This window comes from Typopeltis vanoorti, chromosome 12, assembly GCF_054136105.1.
Source record: "Typopeltis vanoorti isolate ZY-2024b chromosome 12, IOZ_Tvanoo_1.0, whole genome shotgun sequence".
In the NCBI taxonomy this organism is placed as follows: domain Eukaryota; kingdom Metazoa; phylum Arthropoda; class Arachnida; order Uropygi; family Thelyphonidae; genus Typopeltis; species Typopeltis vanoorti.
Window position 1 is genome coordinate 22,726,701 of NC_143560.1, and position 26,002 is coordinate 22,752,702.

The window sequence follows — 26,002 nt, forward strand, 5'->3', positions numbered from 1 at the left end:
TCCATTCTAACTTTGTCTTTTCCTTAAAACTTTATGACATCATCTAAATCCAACTGACTGCATGCTTGGCTCCAAGTTTTGGAAGGTAATCACAATTAACTAGTCGTTTTTTTTTTAAATAATGAGCAAGTTATGTAACCATCTGTTTGAATTGCAAAAACTAACCATTGTATTCCTTGAATTGTAAAAGTGTACATTCTCCTATTTACTCAAATATGAGTAAGTAAACACATGGTAAATGCTTCATGTCTTGTGATATGTTCTGAATGCTATCAACCTATCCCTTCTCTCCCTGATGACGTTCTTGTATCAAGAAAGAAAGATTTAATAAATTCTTAGTTATTATTTTATAAATAATAAAAATCCACAGTAAAATTTAACAAAAAAGCAAAAGAACTTACTCATTCAATTCTTGCAATCTCTCTCTCAACTGATTGAGATCTTTTGTATCATTTACTACAAAGTCATCACAGATATAACTAGAAAAAAAAAAATCAGAACATGAAAAATGTTGCATAAATTTAATACAAATTATGATAAAATGGGAATTTTATATATATCAGCTGATTTGCAATTTCAGACATAATGTAGAAAGCTTTTGTACCCTACAGTAGCATAAACAAGATTTTCAGAACAGAGTCGAACTTTTTTATAATTAACTTTCTACTAATATCTACCAATGTGCTATGAAATTAAAAAAAAAAATCCAATACAATTACAAAATCTCCCTACACATTTCTTCCTAACTTTTGAAGAAATGTGTATGGAGGAAGAAATTTGGTCAAAAAACAAAACTTGCAGGGGTCTTGTTTAATGCACCTCTCCACCAGCCTAATTTTTTATTATATTGTGGCATCATAGTGCATGTTTTAGTCCTAGCCAATACAGTATACACTTTGGTCAAATTCAAAATTGTCAGCCCAGTGAAATCCATTCATTTATGTTCCAAGAAAACTTAGTAATAGGATATGCCTCAATAGTGATATTGATTATATATCAGATGTAATATATATCATCAAATTCCTGCCATGTATCCTCAAGGGGTGTACAGGATATGCTAGAACCACATGAAAAATTTACATCATTACTAACTTCCTATCTACAATTTTCCTCCAAATCAGTCTGTTACTTGTCAGGACTCCAACATTATTAGATCTTATATTTCTATTGTCTAAGGCACTTTGTACCGTAACAATCCACCTATATCTTGGTCTTCCTCTGGGTCATTTTTCTGCCAACCTGGCAAAGAACATTTGTTTTGCTAATCTTTCCTCTCCCATTCTATTTAAGTGACAATACCACCTGAGATTAGCTCTGCTAACACATTCCTGTATGCCGACGATGTCAAGTTCTTTCCTAATATCCTCGTTTTTAATATGATATTGCTATTGGTGACATCTGTTTACACCTCTAATCTTTCTCAGGACTCTCATATCTGAGGTCTCTAGTCTTTGGTCAAGCGTTTTACTTCTAACCCAGCTCTCAGATCCATAAGTTAAAACTGGTTTGAACACTGTCTTGTATAAAGCTAATTTAGTGTTCCGACTAATTTCTCTCTTATTCCATATGAATTTATTCAATTGACTTCCAACCATACCAGCTTTGTTGATTCTGTTGTCTACTTCCATATTTAATTTCCCATCTTCACTAAAAATCATGCCTAAGTAGCTGAAATGTTTCACTTGTTCCACAGGTTCCACGTTCACAACACAGTTGACATTTTCAACAATTCTACTTATTTTCATTGTCTTTGTCTTTTTAATGCTGACCTTCATACCATATCTATAACAACAGTTATTCAATTTAGTCAGGGAATCTTGCAAACTTGTAGCAGATTTATTTAGAAGTATAACATCGTCCGCATAAAGCAAAGATCTGACATTAACATCTCCAATTTTGATATCATGTTTAATACCACTTCCTTCGTAATGTGATCCATATAGATAATGAATAACAGAGGGGATAATGTACATCCTTGTCTCACACCAGATTTAACATTAAACCATCTTCCTGTACTCCCTTCAATTCTAACTGCTGACTTACAACTCAAATAAAGACTAAGTATTGCCTGACATAATGCCCCATAGACATGTAACTGTATTGTATTGAATAGCTTCTCTCTTGGCACCTTGTCATATGCCTTTTCCGGATCGACAAAACTTAAATACAGATCTTTGTTATATTCTCATGCTTTCTCAACTATTTGTTGTAAAGTGAAGATCTGATCCTGACAGCCTCTTTTTGTCCTGAATCCAGCTTGTTCTTCAAACTTTTCTTCCACAATTCTTCTCACCCGTTTCTCAAGTATACTTGCATATATCTTCTCAGGAACACTCAGCAGGAAAATACCTCTGTAATTTTCACATTCAGTTTTATTTCCCTTTTTATATATGGGTACTATGAGAGCTCTACTCCAATCATCGGGATTTCATCCCTCTGTCCAGCCCTTCTGAACTATGCAGTGCAGCGACTGCAAGACTTTTATATCACCATACTTCAGCATTTCTTGTCAAATATCATCTACTCCTGTTGCCATTCCACATTTCAAGCCTTTGATGGCTTATTCTACTTCAAGTATGGATATGTATTCCTGACTACATGCCTAGTCACTGTTTTTTACCACTGTGCTGTCATCACTGCTTGTTTCATTTAGCAGTTTTTCAAAGTAATTACTCCATACTTCAAGGATATTTTTTTCTCCTGTTTTCATGTCACCTTTATCATCTCTAACTCCTTTTACAGCACTCTTTCCTCCATTCCTAAGCTTCTTCAACAACCTCCAGAATATTTTGCCACCTTCTTGATATTTATTTTCTATATTCTTGCCAAAGTCCTCCCATGACTTTTGTTTAGCTAGTTTTACACACTGTTTAGCTTTCTTACATTTGTCTCTGTATTCTGTAAGAGTAAAAGCTGACTTATTTGCCAGGAACTTTTGATATGCTTTCTTCTTTTCCTTCACTGCCTCTTTAACTTCCTGTGTCCACCAGGGAGTTCTGATTTTTTTATCCTTGCACACAACCTCACCACATGCCTCTCTGGCAGAATCAATCAGTGTTTTCTTCAAGGCCTGCCACTGAATCTCCAAGGTTTGGTTGCTGTTCTCAAACTCTTTCATTTTTTCTTCAATAATATTTGTGTATTTTAGTCTACAGTTCACATCTGAGAGCTGCTCAACTTTTATTCGCTTTAAAATTTTCTTACATGTTATTCTTTTCAATATGAAATTCAATTTTATCCTGCTCAAGAATAAATAGTGATCACTTGTAATTTCAAATCCTCTGTACACTTTGGTGTCCTGCACAAGGGAGAAAACATCATTATCAACAATAACAGTCAATGAGACTTTTCTTATTCCTTGCCTCTTCTCTCCATGTGAATTTGTGCTCATTTTTATGTTGAAACATGGTATTAGTAATAACCAGTCCATGTCCTGAGCTGAAATCCAACAAATATTTGCCATTATTATTAGCTTTGCTCTTTTCTCCAAATTTTCCCAAAATATTTTTGTATGTCTCACAATCATTTCCTACTCTACTATTTAGATCCCCAAAAAAGACCAACTTTTCCTTTTTCATTGTGTCAGTTGCTTTTTCTAAAGCATCAAAAAATTTCTCCACTTCTACCTTAGTAAAACCTTCTATGGGACCATAGGCACAAATAAGTCTCAGTGCCCAATTCCCCATTCTGATATTAGCCCACATCACTCTACCTGAGTGTCTGCCATTCAAGAAGATTAAACTTGTATTTTGTGTTGGATACTATGGCTACTCCTTTTCCTTGATTGTCATTTCCTGAATATAACATTTTGTATTTATTGCTCAGAAAGATCTCACCATTTTTTGTCTTTTTTTGTTTCAGTCAACACTATTATGTCGATCTGGTACTTGTCTAATTCCTCAGCTAGCTCTATTTCTTTGCCATTCAGGCTTCTTGTGTTGATAGTACCAATCTTTAACTCTGGTGATGTTGAGTTGGTGTGTGCGTTCAGATTTGTTCCAGTAGCTGACTTTTTGCTGTTCGCCCTGGTTCCCTGCTAAAGCAATGTGGGCTTTGTTTAACTGGGTGACGCCCCAGCCAGCATGAAATTTTGTCATGTTTGTACCATCATTTTGTATATTGATTTAAGCCAATAAGAATACAATTTGGTCGGCTAAATCCCAAATTGCTAGCCCATCCTCGTTCGTTCAGCATCCAGATATACCCAACATGGTGTACCATGAGAAGGTGAGGATTGGACATTAGGTCAGAAGCCCTGGTCGGTTCTCCGCAGGTCAGAAGCCCTGGTCGGTTCTCCGCATTCCTTTAAAGGCTATGTGGAGGTCTCCTCTCAGTTATACAGCTTTGTCCCTTAAGCACCCCTTTCAGTATGCTTAAGAAGTCAAAGTTCTATTCCCTCTGCTAGTCTATTTTCCTGCACAACCTCCCATCTCCTGACAGGAGTTTAATTTACATTTTAACAACTGCATCTAGAATACTCAGTTTTTTCAGAAGGTGATGGATCTATCCTTCTAGACTGTTAATTAAGTCTAGACTATTCTAATATGGATAGAGGACCTGAACCAAAAGTGATACCCTTAGCACTAGGTCAAAGGTGTCTTTAATCTTATGAACCAACTGCTTCTTTCAGTTGGTTCATAAGATTCAATCACTGTTTTGCATTGCATAATGTGAAAATGTATGGCGAAACCTGCAAGTGAACCTGCCAAGGGCATGGATGTTTGTGATTGTCCTCCTAACCAATTATGATACTGCTGTGACCTGTGTCCTGGCACAGTTGATGTCTTTATCAAAATGAAAAACGAACTTTTATGAATGGGATTCACATGAAAAATACATCATACTTTAAGCCACATATGGACAATCCCCCCATATGTGGAATAATTGGAATAGTTCATGAAAGAGCAATAGAACTACAGATCCATCCAGAAAATTTAACAAATTTTCACTGCATTATCCACTAACAAAATCTGTGTGCAAAATCGATTAAATTCACAAATGTTATGGAAGTTGTAGTAGCCATTAACTTTATTAAGTCACATGCACTTAATCACCACCAATTTAAGGAGTATTTGGCAGATCTATTTTTGGATTATGAAGATGTGTCTTATTATTGTGAAGTGAGGTGGTTGAGTAAAGGTAAAATGTTAAAACGATTTTATGATCTGAGATAAGACATTGCAGATTTTATGGACATAAAAGGAAACACAATTAACCAAGTAAAAGATGATGAGTGGGTTTGTGATTTAGCATTCCTTATAGATGTCACCAGATAACTAAACGAACTGAATCTTAAATTGCAAAAACAAGGACAATTGGTTCATGAACTGCATGGACATGTCAAAGCTTTTTGTAATAAACTAAGATTGTTGGAAAGTCAGATATGAGCTAAAAATTGTTACCATTTTCCTACTCTAGCAACTCATAAAAATATTCCTTATATCTTCCCATTAAATTGTTAAGTCGTTCATTATATTATAAAATTTATGTACAGCTTTATACCAAAGCATTATATTATAAATAAATGAAATATGAAGTAGCAACTTGTTTTAATCCATTTAATATTAATTTATTTTATGTAATAATTTGGTCCGGCCCTTGACTCAGAGACAGAATGATAATTTGGCCCCCGAACTAGGAAAGGTTGCCCATGCCTGCTTTAAGCAATCTACAACTGGGTGCAAAGACTTTTGGATAATTTGAATTCTTGAAAAAAAATTAAAACCTAAAAAATCCTTAATGCCATTACAGAGGGGAAAAAAAAAAAAAACTAGCATATATGACACAAAAGAATGACAAAGGGCATTATATTACATTCACAGCACAAAAGACAAAGAATAGCCTATTTGTTTTTTTTTTTTTTATGAGTGACACACACACACACACACACTTTGATAATCTGTTCCACTGCTTTTGAGGTCAAGACAGAAGTGAGATAGAATGATTTCATGTCTGGTTATCTTGTCAATATGCAAGATAACTTTGTGTATTATGAGTTATAAATGTTTCATTCAGTAATCATGTGAATAGTAAAATCACAGACATGGGTGAATTTTTTTTCCTTCTACCAATCCTTGGTACCTTCTAGTGTTGTGTTTTCCAATCAATATATAACATTAAAATGTAACTATTATGTATGCAGTACTAAAACTCACCAATATGCAGCATAACTATTGCAATCCACACAAATCATGTGCTCTTCTTTTTCTTCATGATGAGCTTTAGCATGTCCATTAACATATCTATATTTGCACACAAGAGAAAATTTATAAGAATTAGTATAAAAAAAATCCTTCATGTATAAATAATTCAAACTGGACTACTGTATTATATTTATTTAGTTTCAAAAAAAGTTTAATTATATTTAAAAACACTAAACCTCCCTAAAGGCTGAAGTGAGTCAAATGCGTGAAACCAATCGTGTTTTCAAAACATAAGTAGCTTTCTGTCTTTCATCTTGTAATTATCTTGCTCTGCAATTAATCCTTTACTGATTAGGTATAATGATCAGCCATTAACTGATTAGGTATAATGGAGATGCAACCATTGAAATCACCTGATTAAAAGAACTGTTTTTCGTGGACTTTCCTGCAGGAAAAACTGTCTTTCAATATTGCAAGATTTTGCTTTATTTTGTTGGTTTGCAAGAGATAAAACTGAACTTCACATGTGTGAAGATAAAAAATTAATCTTTGTTCTTTCAAATTAGTAAAATAGAACATTTTATTCTAATATTTCAAAAGGACTGGGATGTTTTAGCTTAAAAATGCAATTTGGGAGCGGTGGGGGTGCTCATTTTAGTGATAGTATCCAATTCTTAACTGTAAATATCTGCTGAAAATGTCTTTGGTACATACACAGATCAATTCAAAATTTGTTTATTTTTGAGATATTTCAATTATATTTATTCTCTCTTTTCACAAAGACCTCAGCTATAAATAACTTGTCTGAAATTTTTCACATTTTAGCATCAAAATATATCACTTCATTTTTCTGTTTTGAGAACAGAAATAAAATAACACTGCCATACTAACTGAAGTTGGTGCCTATGAAACTGGATTTTTCTCTTTTTTTTTTATCATTATTATTCTAGCCACCTTTTTTCCTTCTTAGTTGCTGCATTAGTTTTATCATCAAATTCCTGCCATGTACCCTCAAGGGGTGTACAGGATATGACAGTACTACATGAAAAAATTACATCATTACTAACTTCCTATCTACAATTTTCCTCCAAATCAGTCTGTTACTTGTCAAGACTCCAACATTATCAGATCTTACATTTCTATCGTCTAAGGCACTTTGTACCGTATCAATCCACCTATATCTTGGTCATTTTCCTGCCAACCTGGCAGAGAACACTTGTTTTGCTAATCTTTCCTCTCCCATTCTATTTAAGTGACCATACCATCTGAGATTAGCTCTGCTAACGCATTCCTGGATGCTGACAATGTCAAGTTCTTTCCTAGCATTAGTTTTAGGATATTATAAAAAGTTCAAATTATTCTGATTTTTTGAAATAGATTTCTTGTTATATTTTCTTATACATAAAAAAAAAAAAAACACTTCCCAGAAAGTACACTGTAGGGCATTGTTTTATAATAATCACAGCCTCAGTTTTATTATCAAAAAAAAAAAAGTACTCTTCTTGTAAAGATTTATTTAAAATAAGTGTGCAGTTGTGGCTGACCAGTGCTTTAAACAGTGGCACAACCATGTTTAGCCAACTATTCAAACTAAATTTTTTGATTACAGTTTATTTTCATACCACTGTTGGATGAAGGTCTCCCCCATGATTTTCCAGACCACTCGGTTTTCTGCCTCTCCCATCCATCTCACTCCTTCAATTTGTTCCAGTTCATCCCTCCACTTTCTTCTCAGTCTTCCTCTTTGTCTTACTCCATCCATTAGTCTCCATTCTGTTGTTTTTCTAGTCCATCTCCCATCACTGCATCTGGCCAGCCCATCTGCATTTAGCCTTTAATGTATTTTACAATATCCATTACACCTGTTTGAGATCTTATTTAGGTATTTGTTTTCCTATCTCTTAATGTTATTTTTAGCATACTTCTCTCCATGCGATGTTGTGTTGTTCTCAGCTTTTTGTTTAGGGCTTCTGTTAAAGTCCATGTTTCTCCTCTGTATGTTAGGACAGGAAGTAATGCACTGGTCGAAAGTTTTCCTTTTTAGACTCATAGGGATGTTACTTCTGAATATGTGTCTCATTTTCCCATAAGCCATCCATCCAAGATGAATTCTTCGTTCAATCTCTTTTCTCTGGCAATCCTCAAAGGATAACAATTGGCCCAAATATACATATGAACTAACTTGTTCTATTTCATGGTTTTCAACTTTGACAGTTCTATGGTTTATGTATTTATTCATCATTATTTTTGTTTTTTCTCTATTTATTTTTAATCCAATTACTCTGGAGGCTTCATTTAGCTGATTTAGCCTTTCTTCCAGATCTTCAAGATTATCTGCTATTAGGACAATATCATCCGCAAATTTCAGATGATGCAGTCTTTCTTCATTTATGTTTATTCCTTCTGTTTCCCAATCAAGGCTTCTAAAGACTTCCTCTAGTGCAGGGTGATAATTTGGGAGATTTGGTGTCACCTTGCCAGATGCCTTTTTGTATTGGGAACTTTTCACTGTTTTTGTATAATTTAATTACAGAAGTTGCATTATTGTAAATATGTTTTAGTGTTTAAATATATGGCTTATCAGTTCCTTGGGTTGCAAGTGCTTTTAGTGTTGCAAATGTTTTAACTGAATCAAATGCTTTTCCATTGTCTATTGGCCAGATATAAGGTTTTATTTGTATTCAACTGATTTTTCAATTAGCTGTCTTAATGTACAAATATGGTCCAAAGTATTGCAATTCTTTCTAAATCCAGCTTGTTCACAGGATATGGTGGGGAGTAGGACTTATAGGTCTGTAGTTTTTAATTTCATCCTTATTGCCCTTTTTAAAGAAGTGAACTGTTCCAATTTTTTGGAATTTTTCTCTGTTTTAGGCATTCGTTAAAGAGTTTAGTCAGCTGTTTGATGACAGGGCTTCCTCCCAGTTTTAAGAAGTCTACCATAATTCCATCTTCTCCTGGAGCCTTTTCCATTCTTCATTTCCTGCAGTGCCATTTCCACTTCACCTTGTAAAATCTCAGGTGTATCGTGTTCTTCCTCACTCGAGTTGTCCATAGATGATTCTTGGATGTCTTGATCTTTGTCTTCCTAGAGTTCAGTATAAATTCCTGAATTCTTTTCATTATTGCATCTCTATTTTTTTTGTAAGTTCATCATTTTTTCCTCTTACAGCAGCTATTTCCTTTATTCTAACTGATAATGTTCGTCTTAGACCCTCATATTCCTATTGTTCCTTTAATTTTCCTAGTATACGATCTAATTTCATGTTTCATCCTTTTACGTATAGTTTTACAAATTTCTGCATATTCTATTTTACTGGTGTCATTCAAATCTCTTTTCATGTCTCTTCTTTTCTTCATTAGATTTAAGGTTTCCTGTCTTAGTTTTTCCTCTCTTTGGTGCCTTTTTTACACTTCCTATTTCTAGTGCACAATTCAAGATAGATTTTGTTAAGATTTCATTAGCATCATCGATGGTAGTAGCTGTGTGATACTCAAAAATGAACTTTTTTAGTTCATTTTTGAGTGATTCTCTAACAGCTTTTATTGTGGTAGAGGTTTTGTAGATTCACTAAATTGGACTTTTTTCTTATGAGCTTATTTCGTTCTCATTTTTTGATGATCCACACTTTTGCCTTTACTAGTCTGTGGTCACTTCTTGTATCTATTAAGCACTTCAGTATATATCTTATTTTCATACTGTTTACAAGAGAATTAACGTGACCAGATTAAAAATTTGGTTTTGGGGGTATCATATCATATATGTAGATTTTGGGGTATTCATTATTGGCCTTAGGGATAATCGCACTATCAAACAAAGAATGAACAATTATAATAAGATTTTATTTCTATATTTGTAGATTTTCACAATATACAGATGCATGAAACAGAGTTGGTCAAATTTTGGTACAAATAGTCAAATTCATAGCAAGTCTCTCTCTCTCTATGTTCACTGGGTATCTACAGATGCCGTATGGTCACTCCGATGCTCGATGATGTTCCACACCAGGCCTTGCCATGTAGTCCTGTCGTTTGCTTTTCTGGCAGCCTCAACTCTCTGAAGATCAGTCACTCCACACATGCCATCCATCCATCTCATTGATGGTCTACCCCCTGCCTCTTTTTCCAGGAACTTTACCTTCTATTACTGTTCTGAGAAGTCCTCCTTCCAATGTGTCCAAAATAATTTAACTTTCTTCTGTCAATATCCTTAAGGAGCCTTAAAGCTCTACTAATCTTTTCTAACACCCATTCATTTATATGCCTTTCAGTATATGATATCCTCAACAGCCTTCTATAACACCACATCTCAAAAGCAGATCTGTTTCTTATCTGACTTCTTTAGGTTCCAAGTCTCGCATCAATAAGTTGCTCTTGGAAAAACAACTGCATCTAAAATCCTCAGCTTTGTTCCCGTGGAGATAGATCCATCCTTCCAGATTTTAGACAGGTCTCTGACTGTTGTTTTAGCCATTCCTAAACTTTTTCTGACATCTTCTGAACAGCAATTCTTCACATTAATAATGGATCCCAGGTACTCAAACTTGCTGACTTCCTCAATTCTTTCTCCATTAAGATACATTTGTTTCTCAAGAGCTTCTCTGTTTGTTTTTCCTTTGAGAACCATGATCTTCGTCTTGCTAGAATTGAGTTGAAGTCCTCTGTTATTACTGATCTTGTTAACTTTGTCAAGAATTAGTCCTAGTTCTTCCATGTCATTACAAAGGAGTACTGTATCATCAGCGTACCTCAGATTAGCAAGTCTTTAAACAAAATTTAAATATTTTATTTTGGCAGTTATGAATACTAATGTAAACTTTTAGAAATATTCTCATGATATGCTTTGCATAATCATTTACAATATAAATTCAGTAAATCTGATTTATTTTATCAAAAGAGAAGTATTTTACCTAACAATATTTTTTATTCAAGCGAATTTCTTTTAGCAATTTTTCATTTCTTTAATACAACTGCATAAAATTCTTTGCATGACATACTGTAATTGGTTTTCACCAGTAATTCTCCCTCAACAGTGTTAGATCTTGAATGATGGCTCTATCAAGAATAGAACTGCTCCATTCAAGATTTAACAAGAGAACAATATCAAGTAAAAGCACATTTGTACTCTTAGCAAAGCAGACATAATATGCGAAGATGCAGATATTAACTTTGCTTAAAAAGGAATTAAAATATAAAAGAAGAGGTTGAATCTTAAATTAAAATGAAATCAAGAGAGGAAATAAATATTAAATTGTACTATGTTTAAGATTATTGCCTAAAATAGATGGAATCTTAATTTGTCAAAAATATGCCATGTATAAAGTCGTGTATCATCATGCAAACAAAAGTTCAAAGGTTGCAGCCTGACCACCAAAGATGACGTAATGAGCGAGGAGTAGGCATTCGTGGAAGGGGCAAGAAATTCGCATTCCCTGAAAAAAGCAATGTGCGTACAGCAAGAAGCTAACATCACTTGGTGACAGCAAATGGGAGAGCGTTGTAGACGAGTTTGGAGTGCGGAAAGAGGGAGCTATAATGGGGTTTAAAATGGATTCACATCGTTGAGGGAGGTTTTTTTGTTTCCTTTTACATTTTTCTCTTGGTTCCTGTGATGTTCCCCAGTCGCATGTGCCCTCCCCGTGGGTCTCCTGCTCAAAGTTCCCAAGCAGATCAGCATGCCTGATACCCAACAAGACATGTGAAGACGGCAAAGCGGCAGCATGTTTCCTGTTGCTGAGCGACACGAATCAAAGAAAATATAGCACAAGATGATGGCAGTGTTTGAGTTTTAGACCATCAGTGTGGATCTATCTGATGAGAAAGCAGCAAAGGATTCCTTTAAAGGTAAATCGTGTTAGAAGCAGTGATGCGAAAAGTTCGTAAGCCCAGAAGAAACCAGTGGCTAATTTGGAATGAGCACGTGACTCCCACGTGGCGGCAATCCATCGTGCAGAGGGACAATCTATAACAAAGAACAGACAGAAGGATCTAGAGAATATTTAACAAGGTGGTAATGTACAAATCTTCCCTTTTATGTGTTATCTATTGGCAATGAAGGTGTAAAATGGACAGAGTTTAGAAAAGAAGAGAGATTTTTGAGACAGTTTCCTGAGTTATGTTAATCGAATTGGACTGGTAGTCTACGTTCATAAGTTGTCTAGACCAAGTTTAATGTGTATGAGTCATTAGTAGCAGTATTCTAGTTTAATACCAACATCCATGTTTGTGATATAGATGAACATAAGTGTGTTTTTGAATATCCTGTCTATTTGATTATTATTACCCTGCTTTACTTGTATTTTAGTATTAACCTTGATTTGCTTGATTATATGTGCTATTTAAATTGTAATGTTCTTAGATAAATAATAAATGTTTTCCCATGTATACCTGAGTTTGTCTGAGTAAGAGATTGAATTTTACCACTCACGAAAATATCGAACCTATGTTTAGAGGAAAAAGGGGGAATTTAAGATTGTCAAGGCCATGACTGTATACTGAGAACTCAATCTACCTAACTACTTAATCTATATAAGGTATTATTTGAATTCTGGGAAAGTTTCTTCGGATAAGAATTTCTATCCTAGAATTCTGACTGGCACAGCATTAACAAATAAATTTCGTCAGAACTTGAAGAGAGAAACGGCCCCAGAAAGTCAGTTTAGAAGCCAGATCTCAGTAGACACAAGGAGAACAATAGAGGTAAAATATATAAGAAACAACAACATAACAATAGTTTTTAGGTCTAATCTGTTCCTATCCTTTTTCCAAGAGATGAACATTAAACTAAATACTCGCTCACTCATTGCATTTGAGTGAGGCAAAGCGAAAACAAAATTAATAATTTTTTCAATATTAGGTACATTGTATGCATTTAAAAATTTTATCCAAATATCTGTGATATTTTTGAGTTCTTTTGTGTCAATATTTTTATGGAACGATTTTAACAGGACGTACTCTTCATATAGCAAATCAATATTAATATTGGAATTTTCAAATAAATCTATAACTTTTAAGAAAAGATCAAAATGTGCCATTTCATACTCATACTTATTATTTTCAAACTAAATCTTTTTTCAATATACCGAATTAAAGTTTTCAGAAAATCGTCTGCCCTTTTCTTAAACAAATTTATCTCTACTGGTCTGCGACAAGATTTCAATTTTTGTATAGCAACGAATCCATAAAAATGATCATTTAATTTAGAAAGTAGAGAGTTTCTTAGATTGACCATTAGGTTAAATAGTTCTATTATAATTGGACCATCCTGCTCTAGATTACAAATTACATTATGGACACAGGTTGCTGCATTTGAAAAGAAAGGTAGACTTTAGTTAATTCGTTCGAAAAAAAAATCTTGTAAAATAGGTGGACATTTTTCCAAAGATAGAAAATAGTTTTTCACTGGCTCAAAATTTTTGTTTAGCCTATCTACTGCTGGAAGGAGTGACAACCATCTTGCAGGAACATGATGCATTAGATCCGAATATTCTATGTCACAAAATTCATAATGTTCTTATATTTTCTAACCTTTTACTATGTGAACTAAATTCATTTATATGTTTTTAAAATTACACATTCTATATCAACTTTTAAACAGCTTGTAGCTTTTTTTCTTGTTGCATTGTGAAAGATATGGCAAAGACACCCCATATCTATTAAATCCTTATTAAATTTCTTTAATTCTGTAAATACACTCTGATTATTACCAAAATTTATATTAGCATTATCAACGCAAAAACTAACAATGTTCTCGGGATTTAAATTCAGCTCCTTCAACTTTTGAAGTAAGCAAAGTGAAATATCCTTTGAAGTTTCTGACTGGCTGTTAAAGAAACTCAAAAGTTTTGTTTGAACTCCTCTACTAGATTTAGAAAAATATCTACACATTAAAGAAAAACATTTTAATGTTTCCTTTATTTGATGAATCTGTTGCAATTGAAAATGGCCGGTTTTCTCCTAAATTCTCGACAACTGTAGATACACGGTCTTTTGCTAAAACATTTGTTATTATTTAAGATATTTTTGTTCGCATGCATGTCAATTGAGAAGAGATTTTTGAATCACTAAATAATGTTTTGAATAATGAACTCATGCAATCTGATGATTGATAGCTATGCACATGTTTCACTGTGGATAGCTTCGGCAGCAAGTCTTTTGTTCTTCAGTCGAAACTAATGACACCGTCGAAGAAATAAAAAATTAATTTAAAGTTGGATTACTAGCTAATACTTTCCCTTTTTTATGCTTATTATTAGCATATGCTTTTTAAGGTCCTAAACACCTCCATTTATTATGGAAAATTCACAATTGCACCATAAACATCTCACTTTATCAACAGTTCTTGCTTTAATCACCCAGGCATAAGTTTTCTGCCACTCCTCGTTGAAATAATTCTGATGTTTTATCTCCTTTTTTTTCTCTTGATTTAACCTCTATTGTTTCTTCTTCCGTATTTGATGACGATGAAAAGGACATTCTGTGAAAAGCGTTAAAGTAGTATTTATAGAATTTATTGCCTTACATTAATACAATGAAATAAAAAATATCTCAAGTAGTGACCAGGGGAGCCCATACTCCACCCCCCCACTTCGTATCGGGCCTGTGACAGGTGCCAAGCATTACAAAGTAAACATAATATAAATATCCTATAACGATCTACATAAGTAGGCTACAAAGTTGTTTTTCGAGTCTTTGAGAATGCTTTTAAACAAAATATTTACCTGCAGCTAGTTTTCTTCTTATATAATCAACTAAACTTGGTATTATATGACTTGTAGTGTTTACATTTTGCTTACTTGGTGGCATTCACAGTAAATGCAATAGTCAATATTTATTTATTTAGTACAGAAAACTGAAAAATGGATATCATGTCCGAAACACCAAAAAGGGGTATTTTTCGTACCCCATTTAAGATTTTACAAAAGGGGTATTTTATAAATTTAACTCAGTAAATGGGGTACGTCTGGCCACCCTACTCCATCCGCATATAAAACAATAGTAAAAATTACTTCAAAAATGCTAACATATCAAAACTACTAACAAATATTTACCATAAATGTATTTACTTTTCAAATAACATGCAGTATTTTCTTAATGAAACATGATCTTTACAGAATCAGGTTTTGTTCACAATGGCTTCTATTTTTTTGAAACAAAGTGCAGAAGATTCTTTTTTTTACTATTTTTGCACCAGCTGAACAATGACATTAATTAGGACATCTTTTAATATTACTTTAGTTGCATGTTATGCAGAGGTCCATTAAAATAAAATACATATAGATATATTTATATAAAATATATTCAACCTGCACTACAAAATTCACGCCAATTTGATCGCATCATTGCATTTTTATTGATGTATGAAAGTTAAAGTTTTTTAAGTGTATAGTGCATCAGCATTCATCTTAATTGGTCCAATGCAATTAATTGTAGGACAACTTTGAATACTTTCATTTATCAATTCATATAAATTTAAATATGGAAAGCACAAAGGTCAAATAAACAATAGCTATGGTTCACATGCAGCATTTACATGAGAAGCACAAAGCGTTTATGCTTTGTGATGAGATTAGATGAGAATATCATTGGCAAATACTAGAGTGGGACATATATTTGAATTTTTATATAAAAATATAAATTAAGTATAATTTGAGTATAGTTTTTATAATTAAGTATAGTTTCTGGGAAAATTCCCATGCTACTCCTCTTAAACACTATTATTATAATTACAGCTATTATAGCCTGTTTTTGTTTAGGAGTGTCCCTTATTTTAAATACATTGGCTATTATTACTCAAAAAAAGGGCATATATATTTTAGGGTATTATGGGTGAGCATAGAAGGCAATTACAGCAGAATAAAAGAGGTGGAAAAATTTTGTACGTACCTTGTTTTGATACTAGAATGTCTTCTAATGTCATGATCCTGCTGAAGGTTGTTTATAATGGGGGGGGGGGGGGGTTTGATGCAGGAAAAATAAATTTGGAAACTCTGGTTTTGTATTAATAATATATATATATATATATTATTGTGTTTAAGGGGGGGGGGGTGAAGGGGAAGGGTTTACCTGCCCCAGTTTCCCCCATAAGTAAACCCATTCCCTTCTCTTCTCCTCCCCAAAGCGCCCTTAAACACAATAATATATATATATTATTAATACAAAACCCGGGTTTCCAAATTTATTTTTCCCCCGCATCAAAACACCCCCCATGCTCCCTTCCCCCCTTGTTATAAACAACCTTCAGCAGGACCATGACATTGTAAGACATCCTAGTATCAAAACAAGGTATGTACAAAATTTTTCCACCTCTTTTATTCTGCTATAATTGCCTTCTATACTCACCCATAATGCCCTAAAATATATATACTCTTTTTTGAGTAATAATAGCCAATGTATTTAAAATAAGGGATACTCGTAAACAAAAACAGGCTATAATAGCCATAATTATAATAATAAAAATATAAAATATAATTTAAATTATATTTTATATTAACTTTTCTTTTATATTAAATTTTAAATTATATATAATATGTACAGAAATCAGAAAAAGTAATCACTTGAGAAATTATTTTTCAGTACAGAAAAATAATTTCTCAAGTAATCAAACAAACCAAAGACAAGCTGAAATAACTCTTTTGACTTGCATGGGCAATTTTTAATAGTTGATTCTTCAAATAGGAGGAATATGCTTAGAGATGAAAATAATTTCTATATAATTTATCAACTACGTCAGTTAATAAAGCAAATGGTAAGCATCATTATTGTAAATACAGAGATAATTGATGTTTACATGCATACAAACTGAGTTTACATGCATACAGGACTAAAACACTAATTAGTCCTGTATTTGACCTAGTGTGGAATTGTATGGAAGCAATGTGCCCTATACCATTTTTTTAAATCGTGACTTTCTATATAAAAGTAAATAATTATTGAAAGATACTTTATAAAATAAAATGTTTTTTTTTTTTTTTAAATACATGCTAAAAAGATTAAAATGCTCTTCACTTGTGCATAATGCTAGTTACATCAGAATTATGTAGGTCAATGACAGTGACACAAAGGTAATACACCTTTGAATGTCACTAACAACATGAGAGACAGTCTTGAATTTCTTATATGGAATAAGAAAATTACACATATTGCTTCCACACAATTTACTGGTTGGCTGATATTAGTTTTCCTCTCATTATGATATTTTGTCTCACTGAAAAATCACACAATTATAAATTGTGAAGTTTAAGTGATAGAATTAGAATATTTTTATAAATAAATAAAATTTTTCATTAAATTTCAACTTACTAAAAATTTCAACTTTCATTAAAAAAATTTAATTTTACTTATCTTATTAAAACCTTAATGTAACCTTGTGAAGCAATAAAAATCAAGAAATTTAAATGTGTTAATTTAATATAATTGTAAACATTTAATGGCAACAAAACTAAACTAAAATAAAGCATACGTAAAAGATTAAAGCAGAAATCTCAGCTCTGTGGCCATGTACACATGTTCAACTCAATCAGAGATATATAGAAAATGGCTGAAACTGTCTACTTTAATGCAGAAATTTCTTTTATACCCCCCCCCCCCCAGTATAAAAACTTATTCATAGGATTCTGTCATTCTCAATGCAAAGGAATGGACTTTAAAAAAAAAAAAAAAATTCTGTCCATTCAAGCAGATAAATATGAATCTGAACTTTGAAGAGCATGTGAAGATTACTATGACAAGTTTTGCTATACTGTCCGAAAATGTATATTCTGATGCTGTTTTACTTAGTTTCATTCCTCTTAATTTTGCTTCTCTTTTTTTTTTCTTTACTTCTCAACATGGAAGTAAAGCATATAGTCCACTTATTGAGTCATGAACAATTTAAGTGTTTTCTTAAACAAATATTTATTCAGAACAAAAATGCAGTATCCATTGCTTAATTAAGTAACAATTACAAAATGTCAATATTTGTTTTATTACTTGACAAGTTTTTCAGTCTCTTAGAAAAAATAACATTTCCACTTGCTCCTGGACTGCATAATGTCCATATAATTAGAAGTAAAACAGAAGCTACTCTGTTTCTTTAATAGTAATAATTTATATATATATATATATACATACATACACACACACAAGTTTCATAAATATATTTTCTCTAATACAATGGCTGTATTTGTAATAAATGGGAATTTAGCAAATTGGTACTGAATATTACCAGTTTTGTATACATTTAATGATGATATACATAATATACTCTCCACTGTATATTTCCATTTTTCAAATTACACTTTAAAATATCTTCTTTTAAAGTTCTTCTTTTAAATAGGGGTGCTTAAGGGTCAAAGCTGTATAACTGAGAGGAGACCTCCACATAGCCTTTAAAGGAATGCGGAGAACCGACCAGGGCTTCTGACCTAATGTCCAATCCTCACCTTCTCGTGGTGCACCCTGTTGGGTATCTACTTTGATACTGAACGAACGAGGATGGGCTGGCAATTTGGGATTTAGCCGACCAAATTGTATTCTTATTGGTTAAACCAAAATAAAAAATGATGGTACAACATGACAAAATTTCATGTCGGCTGGGGCGTCGCAAGGTTAAACAAGGCCCCGTTGTTTTCGCCAGGGAACCAGGGCGAACAGCGAAAAGTCAGCTACTGGAACAAATCTGAAAACAAACCCCAACTCTACATCACCAGAGTTAAAGATCGGTACTATCAACGTAAGAAGCCTGAATGGCAAAGAAATGGAGCTAGCTGAGGAATTAGATAAGTACCAGATCGACATAATAGGGGTCACTGAAACAAAAAAGACCAAAACTGGTGAGATCTTTCTGAGCAATAAATACAAAATGTTATATTCAGGCAATGACAATCAAGGAAAAGAAGGAGTAGCCATAGTATTCAAAACAAAATACGAGGCTAATCTTCTTGAATGGCAGTCAGTCTCAAGTAGAGTAATGTGGGCAAATATGAGAATGGGGAACTGGACAATGAGACTTATTTGTGCCTATGGTCCCACAGAAGGTTCTACTAAGGTAGAAGTGGAGGAATTTTTTGAGGCTTTAGAAAAAGCAACTGACACAATGAAAAAGGAAAAGTTGGTCCTTGTTGGGGATCTAAATAGTAGAGTAGGAAATGATTGTGAGACATACAAAAATATTTTGGGAAAATTTGGAGAAAAGAGCAAAGCTAATAATAATGGCAAATATCTGTTGGATTTCTGCTCAGGACATGGACTGGTTATTACTAACACCATGTTCCAACATAAAAATGTGCACAAATTCACATGGAGAGAAGAGGCTAGGAATAAGAAAAGTCTCATTGACTATGTTATTGTTGATAGTGATGTTTTCTCCCTGGTGCAGGACACCAGAGTGTACAGAGGATTTGAAATTGGAAGTGATCACTATTTAGTCTTGAGCAGGATAAAATTGAATTTCATATTGAAAAGAATAACATGTAAGAAAGTTTTAAAGCGAATAAAAGTTGAGCAGCTCTCAGATGTGAACTGTAGACTAAAATACAGAAATATTATTGAAAAGAAAATGAAAGAGTTTGAGAACAGGAATCAAACCTTGGAGATTCAGTGGCAAACTCTGAAGGAAACATTGATTGATTCTGCCAGAGAGGCATGTGGTGAGGTTGTGTGCAAGGATAAAAAAATCAGAACTCCCTGGTGGACACAGGAAGTTAAAGAGGCAGTGAAGGAAAAGAAGAAAGCATATCAAAAGTTCCTGGCAAATAAGTCAGCTTTTACTCTTACAGAATACAGAGACAAATGTAAGAAAGCTAAACAGTGTGTAAAACTAGCTAAACAAAAGTCATGGGAGGACTTTGGCAAGAATATAGAAAATAAATATCAAGAAGGTGGCAAAATATTCTGGAGATTGTTGAAGAAGCTTAGGAATGGAGGAAAGAGTGCTGTAAAAGGAATTAGAGATGATAAAGGTGAAATGAAAACAGGAGAAAAAGATATCCTCGAAGTATGGAGTAATTACTTTGACAAACTGCTAAATGAAACAAACAGTGATGACAGCACAGTGATAAAAAACACTGACCAGGCATGCAGTCAGGAATACATATCCATACTTGAAGAAAAAGCCATCAAAGGCTTGAAATGTGGAAAGGCAGCAGGAGTAGATGATATTCGACCAGAAATGCTGAAGTATGGTGGTATAAGAGTCTTACAGTGGCTGCACTGCATAGTTCAGAAAGCCTGGACAGAGGGACGAATTCCCGATGATTGGAGTAGAGCTCTCATAGTACCCATATATAAAAAGGGAAATAAAACTGAATGTGAGAATATCAGAGGTATTTCCCTACTGAGTGTTCCTGGCAAGATCTATGCAAGTATACTTGAGAAACGGTTGAGAAGAATTGTGGAAGAAAAGCTTGGTGAAGAACAAGCTGGATTCAGGCCAAATAGAGGCTGTCAGGATCAGATCTTCACTTTACGACAAATAGTCGAGAAAGCATGGGAATATAACAAAGATCTGTATTTAAGTTTTGTCGATTTGGAAAAGGCATATGACAAGGTGCCAAGAGAGAAGCTATTCAATAAGCTGCAGTTATATGGTGTCAATGGGGCATTATATCAAGCAATACTTAGTCTTTATTTGAGTTGTGAGTCAGCAGTTAGAATTGAAGGAAGTACAGGAAGATGGTTTAATGTTAAATCTGGTGTGAGACAAGGATGTACATTATCCCCTCTGTTATTCGTTATTCATTATCTATATGGATCACATTATGAAGGAATGTGGTATTAAACCTGATATCAAAATTGGAGATGTTAATATCAGCTCTTTGCTTTATGCGGATGATGTTATACTTCTAAATAAATCCGCTACAAGTCTGCAAGATTCTCGGACTAAATTGAATAGCTGTTGTAATAGATATGGTATGAAGGTCAGCAATAAAAAGACAAAGTTCTGACCCAGCTCTCAGATCCATAAGTTAAAACGAGTTTTAACTTATGGATCTGAGAGCTGGGTCAGAAGTAAAACACTTGACCAAAGACTAGAGACCGCAGATATGAGAGTCCTGAGAAAAATTAGAGGCGTGAACAGATGGCATCAATGGCAATATCATATTAAAAATGAGGATATTAGGAAAGAACTTGACATTGTCAGCATCCAGGAATGCGTTAGCAGAGCTAATCTCAGATGGTATGGTCACTTAAATAGAATGGGAGAGGAAAGATTAGCAAAACAAGTGTTCTCTGCCAGGTTGGCAGGAAAACGACCCAGAGGAAGACCAAGATATAGGTGGATTGATACGGTACAAAGTGCCTTAGACGATAGAAATATAAGATCTGATAATGTTGGAGTCTTGACAAGTAACAGACTGATTTGGAGGAAAATTGTAGATAGGAAGTTAGTAATGATGTAATTTTTTCATGTAGTACTGTCATATCCTGTACACCCCTTGAGGGTACATGGCAGGAATTTGATGATGATGATGATGATGAATATCTTCTTTTAATCAAGAAGTATGAAACTGATCCTAGAAAATCACAAAAAGTTGCAAATTTTATGATTTTAAGGAATGGAATGCAAAAGCATAAAGTGAAATGATATTGTACATTACACTTTGCAATCTTGATGTTAAGTTCTTACAACCTGAAAAATAAGCATTTTCAGTTTTGTCTTTGTCTTTCTGAAGCAACAGAAAGACAAAAGGCAAGTATTCAAAAGAATGTGAATACTTGCCTTTTATTAGCTAATTTTAAAGGTTCCACTATCAGAGAGTGAATTTTTCAAACCTACTCATTCATTCTCTTTAGTAGTGGCTAAGAATATAATATTAGTAGCATCAGAAGTCAAAATCTATAGGAAAACTAACAAAATAAGGACATGAAAAAAATTGAATACATTATATTCCTATCACATCATTATGGTAAATTTTTTTTTAAAAAATTATAATACATTTATTCTACATGAGATCCTACAACCTTCAATGGATATTTGCAGGTTTCACTTTAAAACAAAAGCATAAGGAACAAAGTTTGTGGCACTGAGATCACAGGCACTTTCAAAAACTAATCAGTCCATATAATCCTGTATAACTGCCTTTTATTTTAGTTAGTTCATATCCAAGACTTCACTATCAGAGAGCTCTGTTTCAAACTAATGGTTCTCTTAAAAGGAGTTGCTTAAAGGCCAAAGCTGTATAACTAGGAGACCTCCACATAGCCTTTTCGGGAATGTAGAAAACCAACAAAGGCTTCTGACCTAATATCCAATCCTTACCTTCTCACGAGTGCACCCTGTTAGGTATCTACCCAGATAATGAATGAACGAAAATGGGATGGCTAATTGTAATTTAGCAGACCAAATTGTATTCTTATTGGCTTAAATAATAATACAAAATAATGGTACAACATGTTTCGTGCTGGCTGGGATGTTGCACAGTTAAAAGCCCATGATTTTTGTCAGGGAAACAGGGCAAACTGCAAATAGTAACTTACTGGAGCAAATCCTGGAACACATCCCAATTCAACATCAGCAAGACTGGTATTATCAACATAAGAAGCATTAATGGGAAAAAAATAAAACTAGCAGAAGAATTGGAAAAGTACATAATAAGTGTGAATGAAACAAAGAAGACAAAAAACAGGTGAGATCTTTCTAAGCAACAAATACAAAATGTTATATTCAGGAATAACAATCAGGGAAAAGGAGGTATTTAACATTACTAAATATGAAGATAATCTTCTTGAAAGGCAGGCATTAACAACTAGAGTGATGGGAGCAAATATTAGAGTGGGAGAAACTGGACAAAGACTTATTTATGCATATGGTCCCACAGAAGATTCTGCTAAGGAGAATCAGTTGAAAATAAAAAAGGAAAAGTTGATCATTGCTGGGGATCTAAACAGCAAAGTAGAAAATGATTATCAGATATATATAGAAATGTTTTGGGAAAATGTGGAGAAAAGCTAATAATGGTAACAATCTTAATAATATCTTACCATTCAGTAAAAACTGAATGTTAAGATATTCTAGATGTCTAGAGTGATTACTTTGAAAGATTGCTAAAAATGAAACAAGCAGTGATAGCTGGTGTGTAAAAAACACTTAAAAATTTGCATAAATTCACATGGAGAAGAAGCAAGAAACAAGAAAGGTCTCATTGACTATGTTATTATTGACAGCAACATTTTCTGTTTTCCCACTGGTTCAGAACGCAAGAGTATAGAGGATTTGAAATCGGTGGCGATCACCACTTAGTTCTGAGCAGGGTAAAACTGAATTTCTTATTGAAAAGAAGTGTTTATGAAAGTTTTAAAATGAATGAAAGTTGAGCAGATTTCATAGGTGAACTGTAGACTCAAATACATATACATTATTCAAGAAAAAAATGAAAGATTGAAAACAAGAAACCCAACCTTGGAAATTCAGTGGCAAATCGTGAAGAAAACATTGATTCAGTTAAAGAAAACAGTGGTGAGATTGTCTGTTAGGATAGAAAAATCAGAACTGCATGGTGGACTCATTAAGTTAAAGAGGTCAAGTAAAAGAAGAAAGCATATAGAAAGTTCATCATCATCGAATTCCTGACATGTACACTCAAGTGGTGTACAGGATATGATAGTACTACATGAAAAATTTACATCATTACTAACTTCCTATCTACAATTTTCCTCCAAATCAGTCTGTTACTTGTCAAGACTCCAATAATTTCATTATCAGATCTTATATTTCTATCGTCTAAGGCACATTGTACCATATCAATCTACCTATATCTTGGTCTTCCTCTGGGTCGTTTTCCTGCCAACCTGGCAGAGAACACTTGTTTTGCTAATCTTTCCTCACCCATTCTGTTTAAGTGACCATATTACCTGAGATTAGCTCTGCTAATGCATTCCTGGATGCCAACAATGTCAAGTTCTTTCTTAATATCCTTGTTTTTAATATGATATTGCCATTGATGCCATCTGTTCACACCTCTAATCTTTCTCAGGACTCTCATATCTGGGGTCTCTAGTCTTTGGTCAAGTGTTTTACTTCTGACCCAGCTCTCAGATCCATAAGTTAAAACTCGTTTGAACATTGTGTTGTATACAGCTAATTTGGTGTTCCGACTAATTTCTCTCTTATTCCATATGAATTTATTCAATTGACTTCCTACCATACCAGCTTTGTTGATTCTGTTGTCTATTTCCATATTTAATTTACCATCTTCACTAAAAATCATGCCTAAGTAGCCAATATGTTTTACTTGTTCCACAGGTTCACCGTTCACAACACAATTGACTTCAACAATTTCTAGCAAGTAAGTCACCTTGTGCTTTTAGGGAATACAGAGAAAAATGTAAGAAAGCAAAGCACTACATAAAACTAGGTAAACAAGAACAATGGAAAGAATTAGGTAAGAGCATAGAAGATATCAGGAAGGGGGCAAAATATTCTGGAGACTCAATAGCCTCCAAAATGGAAGAAAGAGTACTGTAAAGATATTTAAGATATTCTAGATGTCTAGAGTGATTACTCTGTGTTGTGTCTGTCTTTTGTCCAACCTTATATTTGCTAGCTGTTGTTTGACCCCACTTTCAAACATAAAGAAAATTTTTATTATACTGTGCCACTCTATGTTTGAAATCACACAATTTTTGTGAGGGAACCAAGCACCAATTAGCACTACAGCTATAAGAACTTACTACAGGCCGAAATTGTCTTACTCATATATAGGGTTTTCTGCAAGATTCGTATTTTAATGAGCGGTGCAATGAAACTGAAATTAGGCAAGCATAAGAATCAAGTTAAACAAGATATTTAATTCTCTCACAAAATTATTCTTACATAAGAAACAAGAACTCTATTAAGATCAATACAATTAGAAAACAATTTATGCATTCTATAAAGAAATTAGTTTCTACTCAGCTGAGTATATCATTTACTGCTAGAACCGATATCTTGGTCTTCCTCTGGGTAGCAGCAAAACAACCCAGAGGAAGACCAAGATATAGGTGGATTGATATGGTACAAAGTACCTTAGACGACAGAAATATAAGATCTAATAATATTGGAGTGTTGACAAGTAACAGACTGATTTAGAGGAAAATTGTAGATAGGAAGTTAGTATTGATGTAATTTTTTTCATGTAGTACTATCATATCCTGTACACTCCTTGAGGGTATACATGGCAGGAATTTGATGATGACGACTTATGTATAAGCCCTTCACAATTCTCATCCGTTATGATTTCAACTTAGTTTCACTTTAAACAACATCAATATTCAGCAAATCATTTAAAAGTTAATTCTTTTTAGTCCCAGAGAAATATTCATAAACTTCAATTTATCAAACACTTAACTGGTAACTTCAATATCTATCAGAGGATTAAAATAGTTCTTAAAAGGTTCAGTCTTAAATATACATATACATTGTGAGATCACACATTCAAACACAAAATGAAGTTTCTCAAATTTTGTTTCACAAGGAAATGTTTTATAATATCACTCAATCAAGCTGGACTAGCTGGCTTCAGCAACACAAAATTTTACCAAGTTTTCTGGACACAAGCAACACTAATACACGTTAGTTATAGAATAGATATTCTTACTGGTATGATCATCATAGCTTGTACATTATGGAAAATTCTTACATCACTTCTAGGCACTCGATAATCTTCCACTTTAGACGACACAAAACTTGTAGTATTCCTGAGTTCAACAACTTATTTGCCAAGACTGGAAAAGATATTTTCTTGCTCGTAATAACTTGTCTTATGATAAATCTCAATCATATCATTATTATCCATTCACTCAGGTAAATTCCTTTACAATGTGACAGGAAACTATAAATAATTATGAGTTCGAAGTAAGATTCATTAAAATCGGAACAAGCTTCCAAATCTTTGTTATGA

At 33.5% G+C, this 26,002-nt stretch overlaps 1 protein-coding gene across 1 annotated transcript in view; it reads right to left on the reverse strand.

Annotated features, from left to right (window-relative positions):
* LOC150100629 (ubiquitin carboxyl-terminal hydrolase 3-like) overlaps window positions 1-26,002 on the reverse strand; it is a 301,152-nt gene that overhangs the window by 250,189 nt on the left and 24,961 nt on the right. The window contains exons 3-4 of the mRNA XM_090401701.1: window positions 6,156-6,242; window positions 402-479 (exon numbers count right to left, since the gene is read on the reverse strand). Of these exons, the coding sequence (XP_090257827.1) occupies window positions 402-479; window positions 6,156-6,242 (165 nt within the window). The remainder of the gene's footprint in view (window positions 1-401; window positions 480-6,155; window positions 6,243-26,002) is intronic.